Source organism: Schistocerca gregaria, chromosome 5 (genome assembly GCF_023897955.1).
Source record: "Schistocerca gregaria isolate iqSchGreg1 chromosome 5, iqSchGreg1.2, whole genome shotgun sequence".
In the NCBI taxonomy this organism is placed as follows: Eukaryota; Metazoa; Arthropoda; class Insecta; order Orthoptera; family Acrididae; genus Schistocerca; species Schistocerca gregaria.
Genome location: NC_064924.1, coordinates 236394661 through 236417821, shown reverse-complemented (window position 1 = coordinate 236417821; position 23161 = coordinate 236394661). Strand labels below are relative to the sequence as shown.

At 37.6% G+C, this 23161-nt stretch overlaps 1 protein-coding gene across 4 annotated transcripts in view; it reads right to left on the bottom strand.

Moving 5' to 3' along the window:
* Nucleotides 1-23161, bottom strand: part of LOC126271886 (adenylyltransferase and sulfurtransferase MOCS3) — a 168935-nt gene that overhangs the window by 113468 nt on the left and 32306 nt on the right. For 3 of the 4 annotated variants that reach the window (XM_049974259.1, XM_049974257.1, XM_049974260.1), the window contains exon 2: nucleotides 4960-5054. In XM_049974259.1, coding sequence (XP_049830216.1) covers nucleotides 4960-5052 — 93 coding nt within the window. In that variant the 5' untranslated portion in view covers nucleotides 5053-5054. Of the gene's footprint in view, nucleotides 1-4959; nucleotides 5055-5386; nucleotides 5409-23161 lie in introns of those variants that run through there. The other variant, XM_049974261.1, reaches the window with a different exon arrangement.

Here is a 23161-nt window from a genome sequence, read left to right as displayed (position 1 = left end):
ATTTATAACCTCGTGTTCACCTTGTAACAATACGAGTCAAGATAGATGTAACAGAACTTGAATAGCGTATTTGCCTCTATTGGTTACAGTAAAGAGATCGATCTTTTGGTTCTGTCTGTATATTTATATATAATATTGCATGAATAAAGGCTGGACGAGTGTAAAGCTATCGTTAAAAACACACGCCGTGTGATTTATACGATTTGGTCAGTCATAATAATAATAATAACATGCTTTTGAATACAATTAAAATATAACGGCGATACCTGTTTAGTGTTGTTGGAAATAATATGTAGTAAATTAATGAGTAAGGTAGCCAATCCTACAAGAAGAGGTAAAATTGGGCATATTGAGGTGTTTTGCTTTATATCGACGAAGCCGATGATACGGCGTCATTTATTCATTTACTCTTAGGAATAAACAAGTAAAGAAGTGCTAACTGTACGTTGTGAAAAAAAATATTGGGGCGAGTTTTAAATAACTACGGTATATGATCAGAGAAACAAAAGGACATTTAGTTACACGAAATTGCAGAGAGCGAAGTGTGGTCATTAAATTGAGTACAAGTACAGGGCGGTCAATTCCAGGATAAATCTATACGCATCTCACGATGGACGCGATATTGAGACCATTTTTTTAAATTATATTGTGGAGAGCTGGCTCCAATTTATGAAAAGGAGAAAAACGTTAACTTTTATGCGAACTCTTAATAATAGCGGACCAGAGAGAAAAGTGTGTAATTGTCTTACGCCTAACCAACATTTGTGGAGGGCAGTAGCTAAACTAGATGAGACAATTACAAAATACTGTATCATTATCATTGACTGTTGGTGTCAAGCAACCAAAACTGTTCATCAAAGGGTTTCAATGGAACTTGGGAGTTAGGGTTCAGACACTTGCATATACTCTACATCAGAGTGTGAATGAGTGGTGAATGCAAAATAAAACTGTGAACAAAGTTACATTACATAAAACAGAAGCAACAAGACAGTTTGGTCATACCTGTTATTATTCCATAAACTGTAACATTTATTATCGTTGTACGAAGCCTTTATAGACGATCTTTATGACAATTTGCTTCAAAGGGATCTCGTTACGAGTTGAGTTTTGGGGACCTGGTCAAGAGGAGGTAGTTCATAGCTGCAGCTATTCTGGAATCAGGTGCTACCTTGACTATTGTGTGTTGTCAATGACTTAAGGTTACCATATCTCATGCTCTAAGATTGATGCACCTTTCCTATAACGGTACCTCATAGCAACAACGACAACGCAAACGACGAAGGAAGATATGGTAGAACCTGACCTGAAGTCATGCTCCTCCTGCCACTGAACTTCAGTAATTCCCACTGTAACTAACTTTAACCTATCCATTTCCCTTTTTCAATGTTCTAAATCATCTGAACAATTAAGGTATTTGACATTCCATGCTCTGATGCATAGAACGCCACTTTTGTTTCTCCTGATGATGATGTCTTCCTGAGTAGTCCCTGCCCTGAGATCTGAATGAGGGACTATTTTATCTCTGGAATATTTTATGTAAGATGATGCCATCATAATTTAACAATGCAGAAGAGCTGCATGTAGTTTCCCCTTGCTTTCAGCCATTCCCAATACCAGCACAGAAAGGTCATTTTGGTTGATATTACAAAGGCAGATCAGTCAATCATCCAGACTGTTATTCCTGCAACTACTGCAAAGCCTGCTGCCCCTCTTCAGAAACCACACATTTGTTTGGCCTCTCAACACATACCCCTCTGTTGTGGTTGCAGCTACAGTCTGTATCACTGAGGCATGGACACCTCTCCACCAACGTCAAGGTCTATGTTTCATGGGAGATGCTTATGAAGGTAGTGGGGGTAAAATAAGGGAAGCAAAAGATTATATACAACATGTACAGAAACTAGACTACAGTTATAAGAATCAAAGGATATGACAGGGAAATAGTGCTTAAGAAATGAGTGAGACAGGGTTATAGCTTATCACTGACATTATTCGGCATATATTTTGAGCAAGCAGTAAAGGAAATCAAGGAGAAATTTAGAGAGGGAATTAAAGTTCAAGGGGAAGAAATAAAGCTTTGATGTTAGACAATGACACTGTAATTCTGTCACAGACAACAAAGGCCTGAGAAGAGCATGTGAATCGCACAGATATAGTCTTGAGAAGAGTTTATAAGATGAAGACCATCAAAAGTAAAAGTAGGGGCAGATGCATTAAATCAGGTGATGTGGAAAGGAATTACTTTAGGACATGAGATGCTAAAAGTATTAGAAGAGGTCTGATAACTGGATAACAAAATAACTGATGATGGCTGAAGCAGAGAGGATATAAATGGCAAAGTGGCTTAAAAAAAAAAAAAAAGGTATTTGTATGGATTCTAGCCTTACAGAGAGAATATAACTGTTGAAATGTGGTGCTACAGGAGAATGCTGAAGATTAACCCTTGAGTGGGTGCACAAATTTATAAAGTGCACCATATAAATTAAACAGTTTCTGCATCGGTCACTTGTTTATTTTGCCACTACGTGTTTTGATGGTTCACACCATTATCTTCAGGTGGAGAATTGTTTATTTACATCACTGGTGTTGATGAAGAGTACAGATGTCTCTATTTATCAACAGTTGCAGCTCTCATAATGCTGTCCCTTATGGATGAAATATTCTTTAAGTGCACCATCTACAAATAACAATGCCTTGGACCATCCGTTGTTGCTTTACAGCTGTGAGCTCGTACCTATTGCTTAATTTTTGCTTTAGCTACCACAGTGCTAAGTTGTGCTGTCATACATCCCAGTGGGCACCAGTAATATAAAATACACAGGGAGCCAGGTGAGGAAAAAATGTACAATCACACAATGAGGCAGCTGTCTACAAGATAAACAGCATTCAAATAAGAGGTTGGCAGTAATCTGATGTAATTGACTTGTTTAATGCTTTGAGTGGGTCATTTCTGTGGGACAGCAACACTGTACATGCAATCAGTGACATAATGAAAATTTATTTTATTATTGATTGATTAAACAGTTTTAAAAAACAGGAGGTACTGAATCAAACTAGGGGAAAAGAGAAATTTATGGCACAACTTAATTAAAAGAAGGGATCATTTGATTACACACACCCTGAGGCATGAAGAAATTGTCAGTTTGGTAATGGTGGGAAGTAAGAGCAAGTGAGTGAGTGAGTGAGTGAGTGAGTGTGTGTGTGTGTGTGTGTGTGTGTGTGTGTGTGTGTGTGCGCGTGTGTGCGTGGTGTGGGTGGGTGGGTGGCTGTGGGTGTGGCAGGAGGAGGAGGGGTAAAACCTGTAGAGGGAGACCAAGGGATGAATACAATGATCAGGTTCACACAGATGTAGGTTGCAATAGCTATTCAGAGCTGAAGAAGTTTGTACAAGATAGAGCAGCATGAAAACCTTCATAAAATCAGCCTTCAGACCAAAGACAACAACAACAACAACAACAACAACAACACAGACAATTGTAAAAGCTTGTAGATGCTGACCTTTGGAGATCACATTGGGTTCCAGAGAAATGAATGAACACATGAGGCAATACTGAGTCTAAGACCCATCTCAAAGGATAGAATGAGAAAAGGCAATCCTATGTTTGTAGCATGTGTAGATTTAGGGAAGCTTTTGACAATGGTGACTGGAATTCTAAGGGCAGTGGGGATAAGATACAGGGAGTGAAAGGCTATCTATAACTTTGCATAGAAAGTTGTTAGAGATTGGGGTGGGGTGGGGGGGGGGGGGGGGGGGCAGAATGGGAGGAAATAGTCAAGAAGAGAATGAAGTAGAGTTATAATATATCCCTTATGTTGTTCAATCTGAGCAGTGAAGGTAATCAAACACAAAATTACAAAAGATATTTCAGCTCAGTGAAAAGAAATAAGAACTTGAAGATTTGCTGTTGGTATTACAGTTTTGCAAAGGACAACAATGGACTTGGAATATTGAATGAATGTAAGGGGTAGTGTCCTCATAAGATGTTATCACATGCAAATAAACAAAAGTAAAACAACATTAATGGAGCATAGCTGAATTAAATCGTGTAATGCTGGAGGATTCAGATTAGAAAAACACACACTAAAAGTAGAAAATTAACTGACAATGCTAAAACAGATTGGATACAAAATGCAGACTAGTAATAGTAAGAAAGGTATTCTTTTTAAAAATGTCAGAAATTCTTTTCTGGGAGTGCGTACCTGGAGTGTAGCCAGTAGGGGAGTGAAGTGTGTATGATAAATAGTACAGATGAGAAGGGAACAGAAGTTTTTGAAATTTAGTGCTACATAAGAATGCCAAAGATGGACAGACTGGATAATTAATGAAGAGGTAATGAACTGAATTATGAGAAAAGAAATTTGTTACGAGAAAAGAAATTTGTTACACAACGTGACTAAAATAAAGGATCAATTCATAGGAGACATCCTGATGTACTAGAAAATAATTAATGCTGTAATGGTGGGGAGTGGCGATGGTGGCAGGAAGTAAAATTATACCACTTGACTACAATGGGCATGTTCACAAAAATGTAAGCTGCAGTAGCTATGTCAGAGAAGAAGCCTGCAGAGGATAGACGGGATATAGTGGAAAGCTGCATCAAACCTGTCTTCAGACTCAAGACCACAGCAACAACAAGTACCATACGCATGCATCATTCTGTATCTGCTTGAAATTGTGCCCACATGTTTTTCAATTAAGTCGTTACAGGGTTGGAAATTAGTAAAAATACAACGCACTGGCAGCAATAGTGGCAATAAAAATAAAGAATTTATTAAAGTAGGGAAAAGATAGATTGCCATAACTCACATTAAAAATGAATGAACACACACACACACACACACACACACACACACACACACAGAGAGAGAGAGAGAGAGAGAGAGACAGAGAGAGAGAGAGAGAGAGAGAGGTGCACACATTCAAATGACAGAAATAAAAGATTAAAATATGTAATTTACCACATTCTGCTCAAGTAAATTTAACTGTTTCTCTTTCTGATGGAGTTGTTTCTTCAGTTCTTCAATCTCAGCACGGAGAGAATCTGGATCCATGTCTGTAAAAAAAGAGGCAGAATAATTATAAAATTGTATTGTTCCTACATCTGTTTAACTAAGTAACTGACTCTACATTTTTTCTCTGCAAACCACCATGAAGTGCTTGGAAGACAGCACTTCCTACACCACAGATCAAAGTATTGTATGATTAAGTCATGGAGGGAAACAACAATTGCTTTCACATACCTTGTCTTTTTATTACCACGTTGAAGAATATATTGCATCATAATATTATAATCCTACAAGACAGTGTGTTTGAGAGATATTTTATTGCCATCTACTTCTAAACGGTGTCTTACCGTAAGCTGAAGGTCCTTTAGAAATTACTTACTGTATGTTACCTTGTGACTTTGTACAAGACTGCATGTGTGTGTGTGTGTGTCTTTATCTGGAAACTGATCCACTACAAAACAAAATAGCTGACGTATGATATCACTAATCTTATTTAATCCTCTGATATCTCCCACACCTGCTCAGTTTTGTTTCACATTCTTTGTTGTCCTCTCAGTATTGATTAACATTATTATTATTATTATTATTATTATTATTATTATTTATTGTTGTTGTTGTTATTCAGTGTATTTCGTCAATACTCATTTCACGTAAAAAATGTACCAAAATAGTGTGGTAATAGTACAGTATTCTAAAAATGAAACATAAAAAAAATAAGGAAGGTTATATTTTTTTTCTTTACCTACACAGCTTTAATTTTTCTTTGTCTAAACAGCTTAATAAACAAATACCTGCCAAATGGCAAGTTATTGCAATTCAATACTACACAGTAACTCTAGATGGAAATGCAATGGGCAAATAACATTATTATAAATACAACTTCTGATTATCTACATGAAATTGCAATTGCACTCTCTGAATCATGAAAAATGTCATACATCTGTAAACTTATCTAACACATATCTGCTTCAATGTCTGTGATGTTCTTGATTCCCAAGTTTCAGTAATTTATCATGTTTTCACATGATCTGATTCTAAATCTGCAAAGTATCCTCAAATATAAGGAAGGAAGGAAGGAAGATTAAGGTTTAATGTATTGTAGTTAATGAAGTCATGACAGATGGGACACAAGGTAAGAAGGCAATCTGATGTGTCCTACAAGTACCAATACCAGTTTTTGGGAAACCTTTGGAAATGCTAAATCTGTTTGGCCATAGACGGATTTGAATCACCATCCTCCCTAGTCAAATTCAGTGTGCTAACCACAGCATCACCTTACTCAGTCCTCACACACACTGTTGAAGGAACAGGAGATGTGATTAATCACTGATTCAAACAATAGACAGTCCAGGTTGGAATATCAACAATATTATAAAAAGGACAGATTGCTACTCATGTAAAGACGACAAGTTCAGCTGCAAAGAGGCATGGTGAAAACTCAATGTGTCACCTTTGTGGTGACTAGTAACCTATCCTTTTCACAATGTTAATAATCACTGATTCAGTCCACACCAAATGTGAACTGACTTAGTAAACATAAATAACGTCATTGAGAACTGGAGTTACATTTAGATAAATTAATATTTTGCCCAGTAGAATAAGGATTTCTCAGCAATATTTTGATAGGAAAATAATAAAAAGACTCCTAGCTAATCCCTTGCAGTTTGACTATAAGTATTATATCAGCCAGGAAGGAAGGAGCAAAGAGAAAATAGCATGAAATCTCACACCATATAGAATCTAGTGTGTCATCAAAGAGAGAACAAGTATTCTTGTGGGGGTTGGGTTGTTTGGGGGAAGGAGACCAGAGAGCGAGGTCATCGGTCTCATTGGATTAGGGAATGAACTCGGCCGTGCCCTTTCAAAGGAACCATCCTGGCATTTACCTGGACCGATTTACGGAAATCACAGAAAACCTAAATCAGAATGGCTGGACGCGGGATTGAACCGTCGTCCTCCCGAAAGCGAGTCCAGTGTGCTAGCCACTGTGCCACCTCTCTCGGTAAGTATTCTTGTGGTTTAATTCTACAATTAACTATGTCCTATGGTCAGGTGAAAATTTAGAAATAACATGCTTTCTGTATCTAAAAATTGCATTTATGTTTTGAAGCAGATTTCGGCCAGTGGACTTGTCTAACATTTTTCCAGTAAGCAAACTCAAACTCTGAAGTTGTTAGCACAAATGACACATGCCACTTGGGTTCTGCGGCAAGTGGCAAATGGCTGATTTGGTCAAGGCAACTAGCCTTAGATGAATTTCTTGACCTCCACTATCCAGTTGAGGATTGTAGGGTTTCCGTTAATAAGTCAAGTATGCAATACAGGCAGGAAGCGTGCCACTAAGATAGCAGAGTATGTGTGGCATGCATATGGGAGTTTTTTTAGTTTAAAGGAATCCCCCCATATGATCAGAGATGAATTGCCTGCAAAAACAAATAAACATCAACCGCAATGTTCTCAGAGAATGCTTGTCCTCCGAGATAGGATATAGAAAAGGTTAATACAATATTAGTGAACTGTAGGAGCATATAAGGGTAGAACCCAGAATTAGTATCGGTTACTGAAGGTTATAATACCCAGATAGTATTAGGAATGGAAAGCTGGTTGAAACCAGAAGTGAATAGTACCAAATTCATAAATTGTCATTGAATAGTTACCATAAGGATAGGTTAGTCATCAGTGGTGGCAGTGCATTTTTTGTCATTACTGGTGGCAGAGATTTGTAGCAGTAAAGAATTTGACATTATCTAGGGAGGTTTTCATGGATTCACATGTAAATTAATCTGCATGAAGTTAAGCATTAAGAATCAAAGGTAGGTCAAAAACAGTACCTGAATGCTTTTACAGACTGCCTGATCAGGAGCTGTAGTGGTACAGCACCTCAGAAAGAACTTGCAGAATATCATTAGTAACTTTTCTGATCACACCAGTCTAATACGAAGTGACTTCAACTTTCCAGGTATAGATTAGGAGAGTTATGCAATCAAAACTGGTGCCAGAGACAGGGACTCGTGGGACATTATTGTGAAAGTCTTGACTGAAAATTACTTCAATCAGGCATTTAGAGAAGCAGTCTGAGAAGGTAACATCTTACACATCTTAGCAGCAATCAGACCTGAACTTATCAAATCAGTTAACAAAGAGGAAAGTATAAGTGATCATATGGTGTGACAGTGACTATGACTACGGGTATGTCAAGGAATATTATGAAAGGTAGGAAAAAAGTTTTGCTTAGCAACAGTGACAGGACATAAATTGCAGTGTGTCTGAGTAGCAAGCATAAAATATTCAGTAATGGGGATGGCGATGTGGAGCACAAATGGAAAAAAATTCAAAAGCACAGTTCAATCGCCTTGGACTAATACACTCCAAGCAAGGTCTTGAGGAATGGGAATGACCTAATGTGGTTTAATAGAGGTTTCAGAAAAGTGCTACGTAAAAAAAGAGAGCCTCAGCACAGATTCAACAGAAGTCAAAACTTAGCTGACAAATTAAGAATGAATGAAGCAAAACTCTAACATGTTTTGTCCTTACATATAATCAGTAACTGGTCCCAAATCTTCTATTCAGTCACTCTGTGACCTTACTGACAGTGAAACTAAAGACACCAGAAATAAGGATGAAGTACTGAATCCTGTCTTCCAAAATTCTTTCACTGCAGTAGATCATAATACAGTTCCTCTTTTCAATCGTCATAAGAACATCAAAATGTCACATAATGAGATAACTGTTCACAGAATAGAAAAGCACTTACAATCACTTAGTAGAAGGGTAAAAGTGTAAGGACCTAACGAGTTACCTGTAAGATTTTACGAAGATTATGTGAAAGAACTTGCTCCCCTTTTAGGAGCAGTTTATCACAGTTAGCTGGAGCAGCAAGGATTATGCTCAAGCTTTGGTCACACCCCTTTAGCACAGTATTTATGCCACTTCCCAAAGTCTGACATATCAGTTGGGAAAACTAAGTGGAACAAGGAGCACCTCCGAAGATGTCCAGTACAGCTCTGGGTAAAATCATTAGAATGGAAAGATTTCACAGGCCACTACAACACAACACAGAAGATTCACCAGCAGCTACGACATCTGGTCGTGAAAGCCTTCATTGTATGGTGCTTGTTTGTTGTTATTTTTATATCAGGAGCTTATATAGTCTATTGAAGGTGGTGAAATGCAAGTTGGAACAAGTGACCATTGTATCATAAAATATATGGGTGCTGCACTGTAATTTGGTGCAACACTGTACTGTGCCCAGATGGCTTGCTAATGACTGTTGTGAGTCAAAGGTCAATTTTGTAATTATGTTATAATAAATGAATATTTTATTCATTGTTGAATAAATATTGTATCAATAATAATTCATTAATAGTAATGAAACAATAATGAATAGTAGGAACACAAAGAAGTGTAGGGACAGAAAGTTGGCTGAAACCAGATGTAAACAGTAATGAAATTCTAAACTCAGATTGGAATGTATATTGCAGAGACAGGCTGGACAGTGAAGGGAGAGGCATGCTTATAGTGATAAAAAGTGCAATAGTATTGAAGGAAATTGATGGAGATCTGAAATATGAAATAATTTGGGTGAAGGTCATGGTTAAAGCAGGCTCAAACATGGTAATTGGATGTCTCTATAGGCCCCCTGGCTCAGCAGCTGTTATAGCAGAACACCTGAAGGAAAATTTGGAAAATATTTCGAGTAGATTTCCTTACCATGTTATAGTTTTGGGTGGAGATTTTAATTTACCAGATATAGACTGGGAGACTCAAATTTTTATAACAGGTGGCAGGGACAAAGAATCCAGTGAAATTTTTTAAAAGTGCATTATCTGAAAACTACCTTGAGCAATTAAACAGAGAGCCGATTTTTGGTGATAACATATTAGACCTACTGATGACAAACAGACGCGAACTATTTGAAACAGTTAACGCAGAACAGGGAATCAGTTATCATAAAGCGGTTACAGCATCGGTGATTTTAGCCGTAAATAGAAATATTAAAAAAAGGTAGGAAGATTTTTCTGTCCAGCAAAAGTGACAAAAAGCAGATTTCAGAGTACTTGACGGCTCAACACAAAAGTTTTATCTCAAGTACAAATAGTGTTGAGCATCAGTGGACATAGTTCAAAACCATTATACAATATGCATTAGATGAGTATGTGCCAAGCAAAGATAGTAAACAGATGGAAAAGAGCCACAATGGTACAACAACTGAGTTAGAAAATTGTTATGGAAGCAAAGGGACCTTCACAGCAAACATAAACATAGCCAAAGCCCTGCAGACAAACAAAATTTACACAAAGTGAAATGTAGTGTGAGGAGGGCTCTGCAAGATGCGTTCAACGAATTCTAAAGTAAAGTTATATGTACTGACTTGGCAGAAAATCCTAAGAAAGTTTGGTCTTATGTCAAAGTGGTAGGTGGATCAAAACAAAATGTCCAGACACTCTGTGACCAAAATGGTACTGAAACAGAGGATGACAGACTAAAGGCCGAAATACTAAATGACTTTTTCCAAAGCTGTTTCACAGAGGAAGACTGCATTGTAGTTCCTTCTCTAGATTGTTGCACAAGACAAAATGGTAAATAACGAAATAAATGAAGACAGAAAAACAATTAAAATCACTCAAAAGAGGAAAGGCCGCTGGACCTGATGGGATATTTTACGCAGAGTACGTGAAGGAACTCGTCCCCCTTCTTGCAGTGGTGTATCATAGGTCTCTAGAAAAGCGTAGCATTCCAAAAGATTGGAAAAGGCCACAGGTCATCCCCATTTTCAAGAAGGGATGTCAAACAGATATGCAGGACTATAGACCTATATCTCTAATGTCGAACAGTTGTAGAATTTTAGAAAAAGTATTATGTTCGAGTATAATGACTTTTTCTGGCGACTAGAAATCTACACTGCAGGAATCAGCATGGGTTTCAAAAAAGACGATTGTGTGAAACCCAGCTTGTGCTAGTTGTCCATGAGACTCAGAGGGTCATAGACACGGGTTCCCATGTAGATGCCGTGTTTCTTGACTTCTGCAAGGCATTTGATACAGTTCTCCACAGTCATTTAATGAACAAAGTAAGAGCATATAGACTATTGTGTGATTGGATTGAAGAGTTCCTAGATAACAGAGCGCAGCATGTCATTCTCAATGGAGAGAAGTCTTCCGAAGTAAGAGTGATTTCAGGTGTGTTGCAGGGGAGTGTCGTAGGACTGTTGCTATTCACAATATATATAAATGACCTTGTGGATAACATGGAAGTCCACTGAGGCTATTTGCGGATGATGCTGTAGTATATCGAGAGGTTGTAACAATGGAAAATTGTACTGAAATGCAGGAGGATCTGCAACAAACTGACGCATGATGCAGGGAGTGGCAATTGAATCTCTATGTAGACAAGTGTAATATTTTGTGAGTACATAGGAAGAAAGATCCTTTATCATTTAGCTACAATATAGCAGGTCAGCAACTGGAAGCAGTTAATTCCATAAATTATCTGGGAGTAAGCATTAGGAGTGATTTAAAATGGAATGACCAAATAAAATTAATTGTCGGGAAAGCAGATGCCAGACTGAGATTCATTTGAAGAATCCTAAGGAAATGCAGTCCGAAAACAAAGGAAGTACGTTACAGTACACCCACTGCTTGAATACTGCTCACCGGTGTGGGATTCGTATCGGATAGGGCTGATAGAAGAGAGAGAGAAGATCCAATGGAGAGCATCGCACTTCGTTACAGGATCATTTAGTAATCACGAAAGTGGTATGGAGATGACACATAAACTCCAGTGGAAGACTCTGCAAGAGAGATGCTAAGTAGCTCAGTACGGGCTTTTGTTGAAGTTTCGAGAACATACCTTCACCAAGGAGCCAAGCAGTATACTGCTCCCTCCAACGTATATCTTGTGAAAAGACCATGAGGATAAAATCAGACAGATTAGAGCCCACACAGAGGCATACCGACAATCTTTCTTTCCACAAACAATACGAGATTGGAATAGAAGGGAGAACCGATAGAGGTACTCAAGGTACCCTCCGCCACACACCGTCAGGTGACTTGCAGAGTATGGATGTAGATGCAGATGTCTTATTTTTCCTTCTTGATTCTTGCACATAGTGTCTATTATCGCTATTCCACTGTAGTTTATACCTTATTTTGAACATCTACACAATTACATTGTTGAATGTTTTTTTGTAGGTCAACACATTTTGACTTTTCTTCAGCATTGCCTCCGATGTGAAGTCAAATACCAGAACTCTCGCTCTAGCACATTTATGTCTCCTAAAGCCAAAATTATCATGAAGAAATCTTCAATTTTCTTTTCCATTCTTCTGTATATTATGTTAGTCAGCAACATTGATGCATGAGATATTAAGCTGATTCTATGAGACTTCTTGCATTTATCTTGCTTATCTCCTGGATTGTGTGGATGATTTTTTTAAAAATCTGATAGTATTTGTCCAGACTCATAGATTCTACAAACCAAACTGAATAGTTGCTATGTTGGCACTTCCCCTACTGATTTTAGAAATTCTGCTCTGATTGTTTGCAAGTCTTCCACAGCTCTGTTACTAGTTGTTCTATGTCTTCCATATTGACTCCCATTTCTTCTTGTATTATATCATCAGACACTTCCTCTCTCTCACAGAGTTCTTCAACATACTCTTTCAACTTTATCTGCCCTCTCCTTTGGCTCTAACAATGGAATTCTTTTTGCACTCTTCATGTCAATGTGTTAAATTTTAATATGCTGCATTTTGGACTTTGCGGTACACTGAATCAATTTATACAATGACCATTTATTTTTCCAATTCTTCACATTTTTCCTGCAGCTACCTTGGCTTGGCTTATCTCTGTTTACTGTTTATTTCTTTCCTATGTAATTTATATTGCTGTATTCACACCTTGTCAGAACATTTTTATTATTTCCTTCTTCCATGGCCATGTCTCTCAATGAAACAGCCTATTGCTTGTCATTGCTGCAGTATCTACAGCCTTAGAGGAAAGATAGATGCTGTCTGTAGGAAAATTAAAAAGAAAAAGCAACTGTATATTTTCTAAGAGTGATCATTTTCATTGATAAGTTCTTCTCTCAGTACCAAATCTCCCATTTCATCTTCTCGTACTTCCTGTATATATAAACTTGAGGATGACGTTACAGAAAGAGAAGAGGAAGTACGTGAAGATGAAATGGGACCTATGGCACTGAGAGAAGAACTTATCAATGAAAATGATCACTCTTATAAAATATAATTGTAATATAATTGAATAAATAAAAAAATCTACACACCATGTGGCAGCAGGAGAAAACATATATAAAGGTTAAGTAAATGTGCAAGCTTTTGGAACCAGTGTCTCCTTCTTTTGGCAGAAAGGTTGAAGGGGAATGAAGAGAACTGAAGGAAAAGGACTGGTGAAGTTTAGAAAACGGGGAGAGTTCAGAAAAGTCACCCAGAACCCCCTGGGTCAGGGGAGACTTACCACACCAGATGAGAAGGAAAGACTGTTCATTCTCTTCGCATCTAGTAACTCTTGCCTGATCCAGAGTTCTGGGCAACTTTTCCAAACTTCCCCCATTTCCTGAACCTCTCTAGTCCTTTTCTTCCACCCTTCTTCCTTCCCCTTCAACCCTTCTACTATAAGAAAGAGCTACTGGCTCTGAAAGCTTGCACATTTATATATGTTTACTCCTTGGTGATTAGATTTTGTATATATCCAGTTACATTACATTTTGAGAGAAGAATTTGTAGGAGCACTGAAATCTGATAAAAGGCCCCTGGAATAGATAACATTCCCTCAGAATTATTGAGATCTTTGGGACAGGTAGCAAAATGGTTCAAATGGCTCTGAGAACTACGGGACTTAACTGCTGTGGTCATCAGTCCCCTAGAACTTAGAACTACTTAAACCTAACTAACCTAAGGACATCACACACATCCATGCCCGAGGCAGGATTCGAACCTGCGACCTTAGCGGTCGAGCGGTTCCAGACTGTAGCGCTTAGAACCGCTCGGCCACTCCGGCTGGCGACAGGCAGCAGTAACAAAACTATTCTACCTAGTATGCAAAATACATTAGACATGCAAAACACCCTCAGACTTAAGGAAGAATGTAATAATGCCAGTTCCAAAGAAGAGAGTTGTCAATAGGAATGAATACTACTGAATTACCAGATTATTATTCCCTGATTATTTACAGGACACTAATTGTTTACAAGAAAGAGAGGAAACTAGCAGCAGCTGAGCTCAGGAAAGACCAGTTTGAGCTCTGGAGAAATGTAGGAATATGTGGGGCAATACTGACCCAATGACTCATCCTAAAAGATATGCCGAAGAAAGGCAAACCTATAAGTAGATTTAGAGAAAGCTTTTGACAGTGTTGACTGAAATACAATTTTCAAAATTCTAAGGGTAGCAGAGGTGAAATACATGGAGTGAAATGTTATCCAGACTGCATTTATAAGAGTAGCAGTTCATGAAAGTGTAGTAGTGATTCAAAAGGGTTTGAGACAGGATTCTAGCTGACCCCAATGTTAATTAATATGTACATTAAGAAAGCAGAAACAGAAACTGTAAGGTTTGCCCATGACATGTAATTCTGTCAGAGATGGCAAGAGATTTGGAAGAACAGCTGAATGGAATGGTTAGAGGCTGGAAAAGAGACTATAAGATTAACATCAACAAAACTAAGACAAGGGTAATGGAATGTAGTTGAATTAAATCAGTTTATGTTGCAAGAACCGGATTAGAAAATGAGACATACAAGTGCGACATAAGTTTTGATGTATGGGTAGCAAAATAACTGTTGATGGGCAAAGTAGAGAGGATATAAAATGCAGACTGGCTAGATCACGGAAGGCCTTACTGAAAAAGGGGAATTTCTTAACATCTAATATCAATCTAAGTATTAATAGTCTTTTCTGGAGGTATTTTCCGTATAGTAGCCTTGAAAGAAAGTGAAGTATGGATTATCTCTTATAGAACTGTACAGTTATGCTCAGTTTAGCAGAGGCAGGTTCTGTACATAGTCAAACTTGAGCACTAAGGTATCTATGTTGTCAAGTTTGGCCATCTCCGAATACTTGTCCTTGAGTTTATTGCATTCCACAACATTTAGTTTGTGTTCTTCATACATGTCTTTATGAGGGTCATTTGCATTGACACTCGATATAACTTCACACACCCGGCAGAAATCACAGGTATCAATTCAGGTTTTCGAAACCAACAAAGACTATTCCCCCTAAAGAACTTATAATAAATGTTATACTTAATCTGGAGTACTGTATTTGTTTCATGGAGAAAATGATCTCTAAGTGATGTGAATAATTTTGCAACACTAGTCAGGGTTGTCAAAATATTTACTTTTGGACTTGCATTGACAATAATGCGAAATGAAACTGGTTCCAGTGAAAGTGGACCATGTCCCAAATTTCTGTTGCAATTTTATATGGTCTGTTGGCAAGTTTCTCTCTACTGTAAGATTGGTAGCATTTGACATTTACAAACTGTTTCCAAACTGCTCTCGGTAACTTGCAAGATAGTTTGGAATTTGGATCTACAGACTATTGTCTTATAATTGTTGCATTTTAGATGTTAAATATAAGTGGAGCTTTGATTCTAACCACACCTAGTTGTATTAGATGTTCTATGTGATGTTTTCTTCTGTGACCTAAAATAAAAACTTGTTCATAGATATCTTCTTGATCCACTGGGCATAATTTTAGATAGCATTCCTTTGTGCAACATTTCTTACTGACTAGAAATTTCTTATAGCAGACTTTCATACCGGTTTTTGGCAAAACATAACCTGTCCTGAATCTCTCTTCTTTGCGACCTCTTTCTTTCACATTCCTTTCCACCTAGTTGGTTGGGTTGGTTTGTGGGGGTTAAAGGGACCAGACTGCTCCACCTAGTTGTTATAGATGTTCTAGACGATGTTTTCTTCTGTCACCTAAAGTAAAAACTTGTTCATAGATATCTTTTTGATCCACTGGGCATAATTTTAGATAGCATTCCTTTGTGCAACATTTCTTGCTGACTAGAAATTTCTTAGAGCAGACTTTCATACTGGTTTTTGGCAAAACATAACACTGTCCTGAATTTCTCTTCTTTGAAACCTCTTTCTTTCATGACCCTTTCTGAATTTTATGTTTCTTGTGGTTTATGGTTCTCTTAATCACATGTCATACTCGATATACTATCACAATCACTTCCCATATTTTGTTGAAAATCGCTATTTTCTTCCTATGTGATGTTGGCAAATACAAATTCCACAGTATGGATATCCCATCACTGACCAATACATCTCAGCACAGCAACACTGATATGGGTGGCAGGGAAGTTGTTTACTGGCTATGGCAGTCAGTGGAATGACAACTTGGAGCAGTGTGGCTGTCAAATGTTTCTATAGGGTGGTGTGTATGTTGGAGAGTAATAATTTGTGAGCACAAAGACTGGTTCATACAGACGCAGTTACTGCAGGGAACGGAAAAACAACCTAATGATAATTAAGTTGCTTTTCCAGGTAATGCCTCAATTTCACATGCCTTCTGTCCCTTCTAGCTAAGCCACATCTGCCTGTTATCCATGTATATGCTTGGTATTTTGCCAGTATCTGGCCATGATGGTTCTCACTGACAGTTAACAGATCCCTTCCGGTAAGACTTTAAAATAACAAGGTTTTTTTTTTTTTTGCAGTTTTTTATTGCTCCTTTATTCATTATAATTTTATTATATGGCCCAGTACTGGTATTTTTCACTACATCCTGTCTATTATCTCAATTATTATTTCATTTTACTATCATTTGTAAGCCCCCATTTACGGTTTTACAATTTTAATGTTCTTTTCAGAGTTGACTTCCTCCTATGGTGATCTTCTTCATTCTGCATCTCTTGACTTTTGACTTTCATCAATATTTTGATGAATTATTAAAAACTGACTAGGAACGATAGAACACTGACACGCGTAGAGCTGAAATACTAAACTCCTTTTCCAAAGCTGTTTCATAGAGGAAGACCGCACTGCAGTTCCTTTTCTAAATCCTCGCACAAACGAAAAAATGGCTGACATCAAAGTAAGTGTCCAAGGAATAGAAAAGCAACTGGAATCACTCAACAGAGGAAAGTCCACTGGACCTGTCGGGATACCAATTCGATTCTACACAGAGTATGCGAAAGAACTTGCCCCCTTCTAACAGCCGTGTACCGCAAGTCTCTAGAGGAACGGAAGGTTCCAAATGATTGGAAAAGAGCACAGGTAGTCCCAGTCTTCAAGAAGGGTCATCGAGCAGATGCGCAAAACTATAAACCTATATCTCTGATGTCGATCTGTTTTAAAATTTTAAAACATGTTTTTTGCTCGAGTATCATGTCGTTTTTGGAAACCCAGAATCTACTCTTTAGGAATAAACATGGATTCCGCAAACAGCGATCGTGTGAGACCCAACTCGCTTTATTTGTTCATGAGACTCAGAAAATATTAGATACAGGCTCCCAGGTAGATGCTATTTTTCTTGACTTCCGGAAGGCGTTCAATACAGTTTCGCACTGTCGCCTGATAAACAAAGTAAGAGCCTACGGAATATCAGACCAGCTGTGTGGCTGGATTGAAGAGTTTTTGCAAACAGAACACAGCATGTTGTTATCAATGGAGAGACGTCTACAGACGTTAAAGTAACCTCTGGTGTGCCACAGGGGAGTGTTATGGGACCATTGCTTTTCACAATATATATAAATGACCTAGTAGATAGTGTCGGAAGTTCCATGCGGCTTTTTGCGGATGATGCTGTAGTATACAGAGAAGTTGCAGCATTAGAAAATTGTAGCGAAATGCAGGAAGATCTGCAGCGGATAGGCACTTGGTGCAGGGAGTGGCAACTGACCCTTAACATAGACAAATGTAATGTATTGCGAATACATAGAAAGAAGGATCCTTTATTGTATGATTATATGATAGTGGAACAAACACTGGTAGGAATTACTTCTGTAAAATATCTGGGAGTATGCGTGCGGAATGATTTGAAGTGGAATAATCATATAAAATTAATTGTTGGTAAGGTGGGTACCAGGCTGAGATTCATTGGGAGAGTCCTTAGAAAATGTAGTCCATCAACAAAGGAGGTGGCTTACAAAACACTCGTTCGACCTATACTTGAGTATTGCTCATCAGTGTGGGATCCGTACCAGATCGGGTTGACGGAGGAGATAGAGAAGATCCAAAGAAGAGTGGCGCGTTTCGTCACAGGGTTATTTGGTAACTGTGATAGCGTTACGGAGATGTTTAACAAACTCAAGTGGCAAACTCTGCAAGAGAGGCGCTCTGCATCGCGGTGTAGCTTGCTCGCCAGGTTTCGAGAGGGTGTGTTTCTGGATGAGGTATTGAATATATTGCTTCTCCCTATTTACACCTCCCGAAGAGATCACAAATGTAAAATTAGAGGGATTAGAGCGCGCACAGAGGCTTTCAGACAGTCGTTGATCCCGCGAACCATACGAGACTGGAACAGGAAAGAGAGGTAATGACAGTGGCACGTAAAGTGCACTCCGCCACACACTGTTGGGTGGCTTGCGGAGTATAAATGTAGATGTAGATGCTTAATTTTTGCCAGTAAATAACTTGAAAATAAGTAAGCTGACTTCTAATTTAAATTTGCTTCTGTCAGTTATATCCTTTGTATATAATGTTATATCTTTCCCCCAGATTCTTGCCATTCTATTTTTTAAATAGTTTTATAATTCTTAATTCCCTCATGTGCTAGTCTCCTTCATTTAGATGTACCTGAAGATGCAACTCTAACATTGTGAAACCGGTAGTACTGTTAAAGGATCATACAACAGCTGTTTGCAGTTTATTTTTCAAGAATGCATACCTTCAGCTGCAGATGCCCATATTATAAGGTTTGCTGTTTTTTACATAGATTGAAAAAAAAAAAAACAAAGGCCAAAGCACAGAGACATGTGACATACCTTGTGTGCTTGTGTGATTTGTTATTTAAAAAAATAATATTTGCTGTCACTCTGGAAAGATTTAATTAGAAACAATTCATTGCCTTTTAAACTACAACAACAGAGTTTTTTTTTTAATTGAATTGTTTGGTTGGCAGAGTCACATGATTTACTGTGGTCCATGTGGAAGGTATTTACAGAAAGTTGGATTTAGATGAAGAAAATGTGAGAAAAATAATAATTTCAACTGCTTTCATCATTGCTAAACCAGATTTAAATCTGTAATGAGATGCAATAGGAATGTTGTTTACAGATGGTGGCTTTGGACTACTTCTTTTTGTATGATATGTGTTACGGAATCAGGACAATAATTAATATAGAATTTAGAAGTTATAACTACGTATAATAATTACTTGTTATTTATTGTCGTATATAATAATTATGTGTTATTTAGGGTGGTTCAAAGCAGAGATCCAGCAGAAATATATGTAAAAGCTTATTATAGGTTAAGTGAACATTTTAGAGATTTTGAATGTCAGGCCACAATATTTGGTAGCAGCAATAGTTGAACAAGGAGGCTGATGACCAGTGGAATTTGCGCAGCAGCAGTCAGCAATTTGGCAGATCAGTGACCAAGCAGAATGGGCAATGCTTACCAGGAGAACAACGACCAGTACAGTTCACACATCAGCGTTCAACATTCCAGGAACTGCCATCATACTGAACTGATGTGCATGACGTATCTGGTGACGCCAAGGAGGATGACAGGGCAATGTCTGGCCACACCAGCGTAGATGTAAAACAAGGAAAGCTGGCATATGTGTTGACGTTGGTCGCATTTTACCCAATGTGAGAAGCATAGCTCAACAACCAAAGAGTCAGTTGACACCCTAGAAACTTCGTGACATTGGCAAAAACACCAAATAAATATCTCCAACAAATGGGCATGAAGGGATCCTTTGAGGGGAGAAAGAAGAAATGAAGAAACGTCACCTGGACAGACATACTGATGGTTAGTCAGCGGACGTCACTCTTCGCTGCAATGACTTAGCCACAACAAGCAAATTAACAAGGAGAAGACTGTGCTGCCATCACAGAAGGTCATGGGAATGGTACTGAATGGAAGAACATGCCGCCAGGTGCTCTGCTGCAACATGAGCCATTACAATATCAGCATTCACTGGAATCTGCTTGCTACGAATCCACACCTCACCACTGCTGCGAAGAACTGAGCGAGTTAAAACACTATATAACTCTGTCTGTTTAAAGGCTCTTATGTGCCAATAAATGACCGATAGTGAAATTACCAATGTTTCAATCACATCTCACCTACTGAGCCAAGTAAAGACTACGTTCAACTGCCCACAAATTGTCGCTTTCCCTCTCGCCAACCTCGACAAAAAAAAGACCTTTGCTCACCTCTGCCACTGATGCTCAATATCTAGTGTCACAAAACCCCAGCCCGCTACAAGTTATCAGCTTTCCAGAGTGTTAGTTTGTCAAAATTTGGCAACATTTTGATGGGTGTTAAGTTCATCTTTAGTAAACTGCTGCAAGGATAAGATACTTTATTGTCACATAACATGTTGTTATACAATCATTCGATTGAGAACATTGGTGACTCGTCAGTCTTTAACCTAAGTTGTTACAGTATTTTATATACTACAGGAAATACGTCATACATACACTGCTTATTATAATAAAAATACAACATTATATTTTAAATCTTTTCCTAACTCATCGAGTCATTACTATAGCCTCCACACACCTATATGAAGTATGGATGTACTAACGGGATACAAACTGTTATATAACTCTATATATAAACATGAATATAAAGTGAACGTGTATACTTTGTATCTATCTGGCTTCGAAAGTATACCATTTGTACTTGCATCTTTACTCCCTATTCCTATTTATAAATTCTTCTAAACTATAATATTGCATTTTATTCATTTATAAATTCTTCTACACTATAATAACATTTGCTTTTTAGGTATGTGCCAATGGTCCTCAATGTGGATTCACCAAATATTGACCTTATCTTATTTCTGATCTTCAGAGCCATGTAATATGGAGTATTTTCATATACTGTGAGTCGGTGACAAGGTAGCATGTATTTCAATTTATGTCTAGTTTCATAGGTATGTGTGAGTGTATTTCCTTCAAACAGATGTGAGTTTTTCTGTTCAAAGAGAAGTATTTCATATATGAAGATGGAAGGGATTGTCATGAAGTCCAGGCTTTTGAATAGTGGTTTGCATGAATGTCTACTATTGGTTCCTGCCATTGCTCTTCTTTTTGATTCGAAGGAGGTTTGTAAATATTATGAAATAAGCGTGGTATACAGTTTTCTTCACTGTTAAATCCATTACTTTGTGTACTACCCTCACTGCATAAACTAAACTATTTAATATCTTCAGTAAACTGTCCACATGGTCGGTCCATTGCAAGTTTTTATTTAAAGTTATCCCAAGAAATTTTACAGAATCAACTGTGGTCAGTTCTTTACCGGAATATTCTATTTGTGACATACATTCAGTAGTTTGTTTGGTCCTGAAGTGTATGATTTGGGTTTTTTCAAGATTTAATTTCATAGCATTATCTTTTATCCATTGTTCAAGTTCTTGTAGAGTTTATTTCGTGGTCCTTACTAATTCATCAGCGTTTTTGCAGCAGACTACAGCAGTTGAGTCATCTGCGTAAAGTATTGTATCTGTATTTACTTTGTTAGGCATGTCATTTAAGTAATATAAGAACAGAAGTGGTCCTAATATCGAGCCCTGAGGCACACCTGCTTGAATTTCTTTCCAGCTAGAGCAAGTTTTCTCTCCCTTTTGATGTATCACCACCCTTTGGTATCTGTTTTTGAGATAAGATGAAAACCATCTTATAGATTTTCCATGGAAGCCATAGGTATCCAATTTTTGGAGCAGTAGCTTATGGTTTACTGTGTCAAATGCCTTTGATAGGTCACAAAAAATACCAAATACACTTTGTTTGTTGTCAACGCATTTACTTACTTTGGAGATTAGTTCATTTACAGCTTGTAAAGTGTTATGCCCCTTCCGAAACCCATATTGGTTATTAAGAATAATATTACCTTCCTTACTGTACTTTTCTAATTGATTACATACTATTCGTTCAACTATTTTAGAGAAAACTGGGAGTATAGACACTGGGTGGAAATTTACAAACTCTTCTTGTTTTCCCTTTTTGTAGACTGGACAGACTTCAGCATATTTCAGTCTGTCTGGAAAGCAGCCCTCATAAAATGATTGGTTTATTATTTTACAGAGTTGAGGTGCAATGTTATCACTTCCTGCCTTTATGATATTTGTTGGAATTTCATCCCAGCCCACAGATTTAAGATTTTTTAGGGATTGTATGATGTTAGCTACTTCATGACATGATACTGCAGTAAATTTAAACTCTCTTAATGCCTGCAGTACTGAATCAGGTCTTATTTGTGGAAGTATAAAGTTATGAATTTTGTTTGTGGTTATAAAGTACTTATTAAATTCTTCACAGATGTGCCGAGTGTTAGAAACAGTAATACCACCAATTTCTAGTTTGTAATTAAAATGTTTTGTTTCTTCAGTACCTGTTTCTTTCTTGACAACCTGCCATACTGCCTTTGATTTATTTGGGGCATTAGCTATATATTTACTGTTTGCCAATCGTTTTGCTTGTTTAACTACCCGATCAAATATTTTTTTGTATTTGATTTTGTACCTAATAAATTCAGCATCACGGTTGGTTTTTGCTTCCTTATGCATTTCCCTCTTTCTAATGCTGGAGATCCTGATACCTTCTGAAATCCATGTCTTACATTTATTGTATTTATCATTTGTTGATATGAGGGGAAAGCATTCATTGAAAATGTTCTTGAATTCAGATATGAAAGTGTTGTAATTTTTGTTTACTGAACAATGGTTGCTGAAGGTCCAATGGGTTTCCTTTAATTTCAAGATAAATATGTTTATATTTGGCTGGCTGAAATTTCTGACCAATTTCACTGTTGGCCTATATGTTTTGTCTATGTATGGCAATGACATAAAAAGTGCTGAGTGATCAGATATTCCTAAGTCTAATACAGGTTTTTGTGTATTCCCATAATTTTTGCCGCTTACTATATTATCAATGCTTGTGGCAGAAGTGGCTGTTACCCTGGTGTACTCAGTAAAATTTAGTGTTAAGCCGTTTGTAGCCAACAAA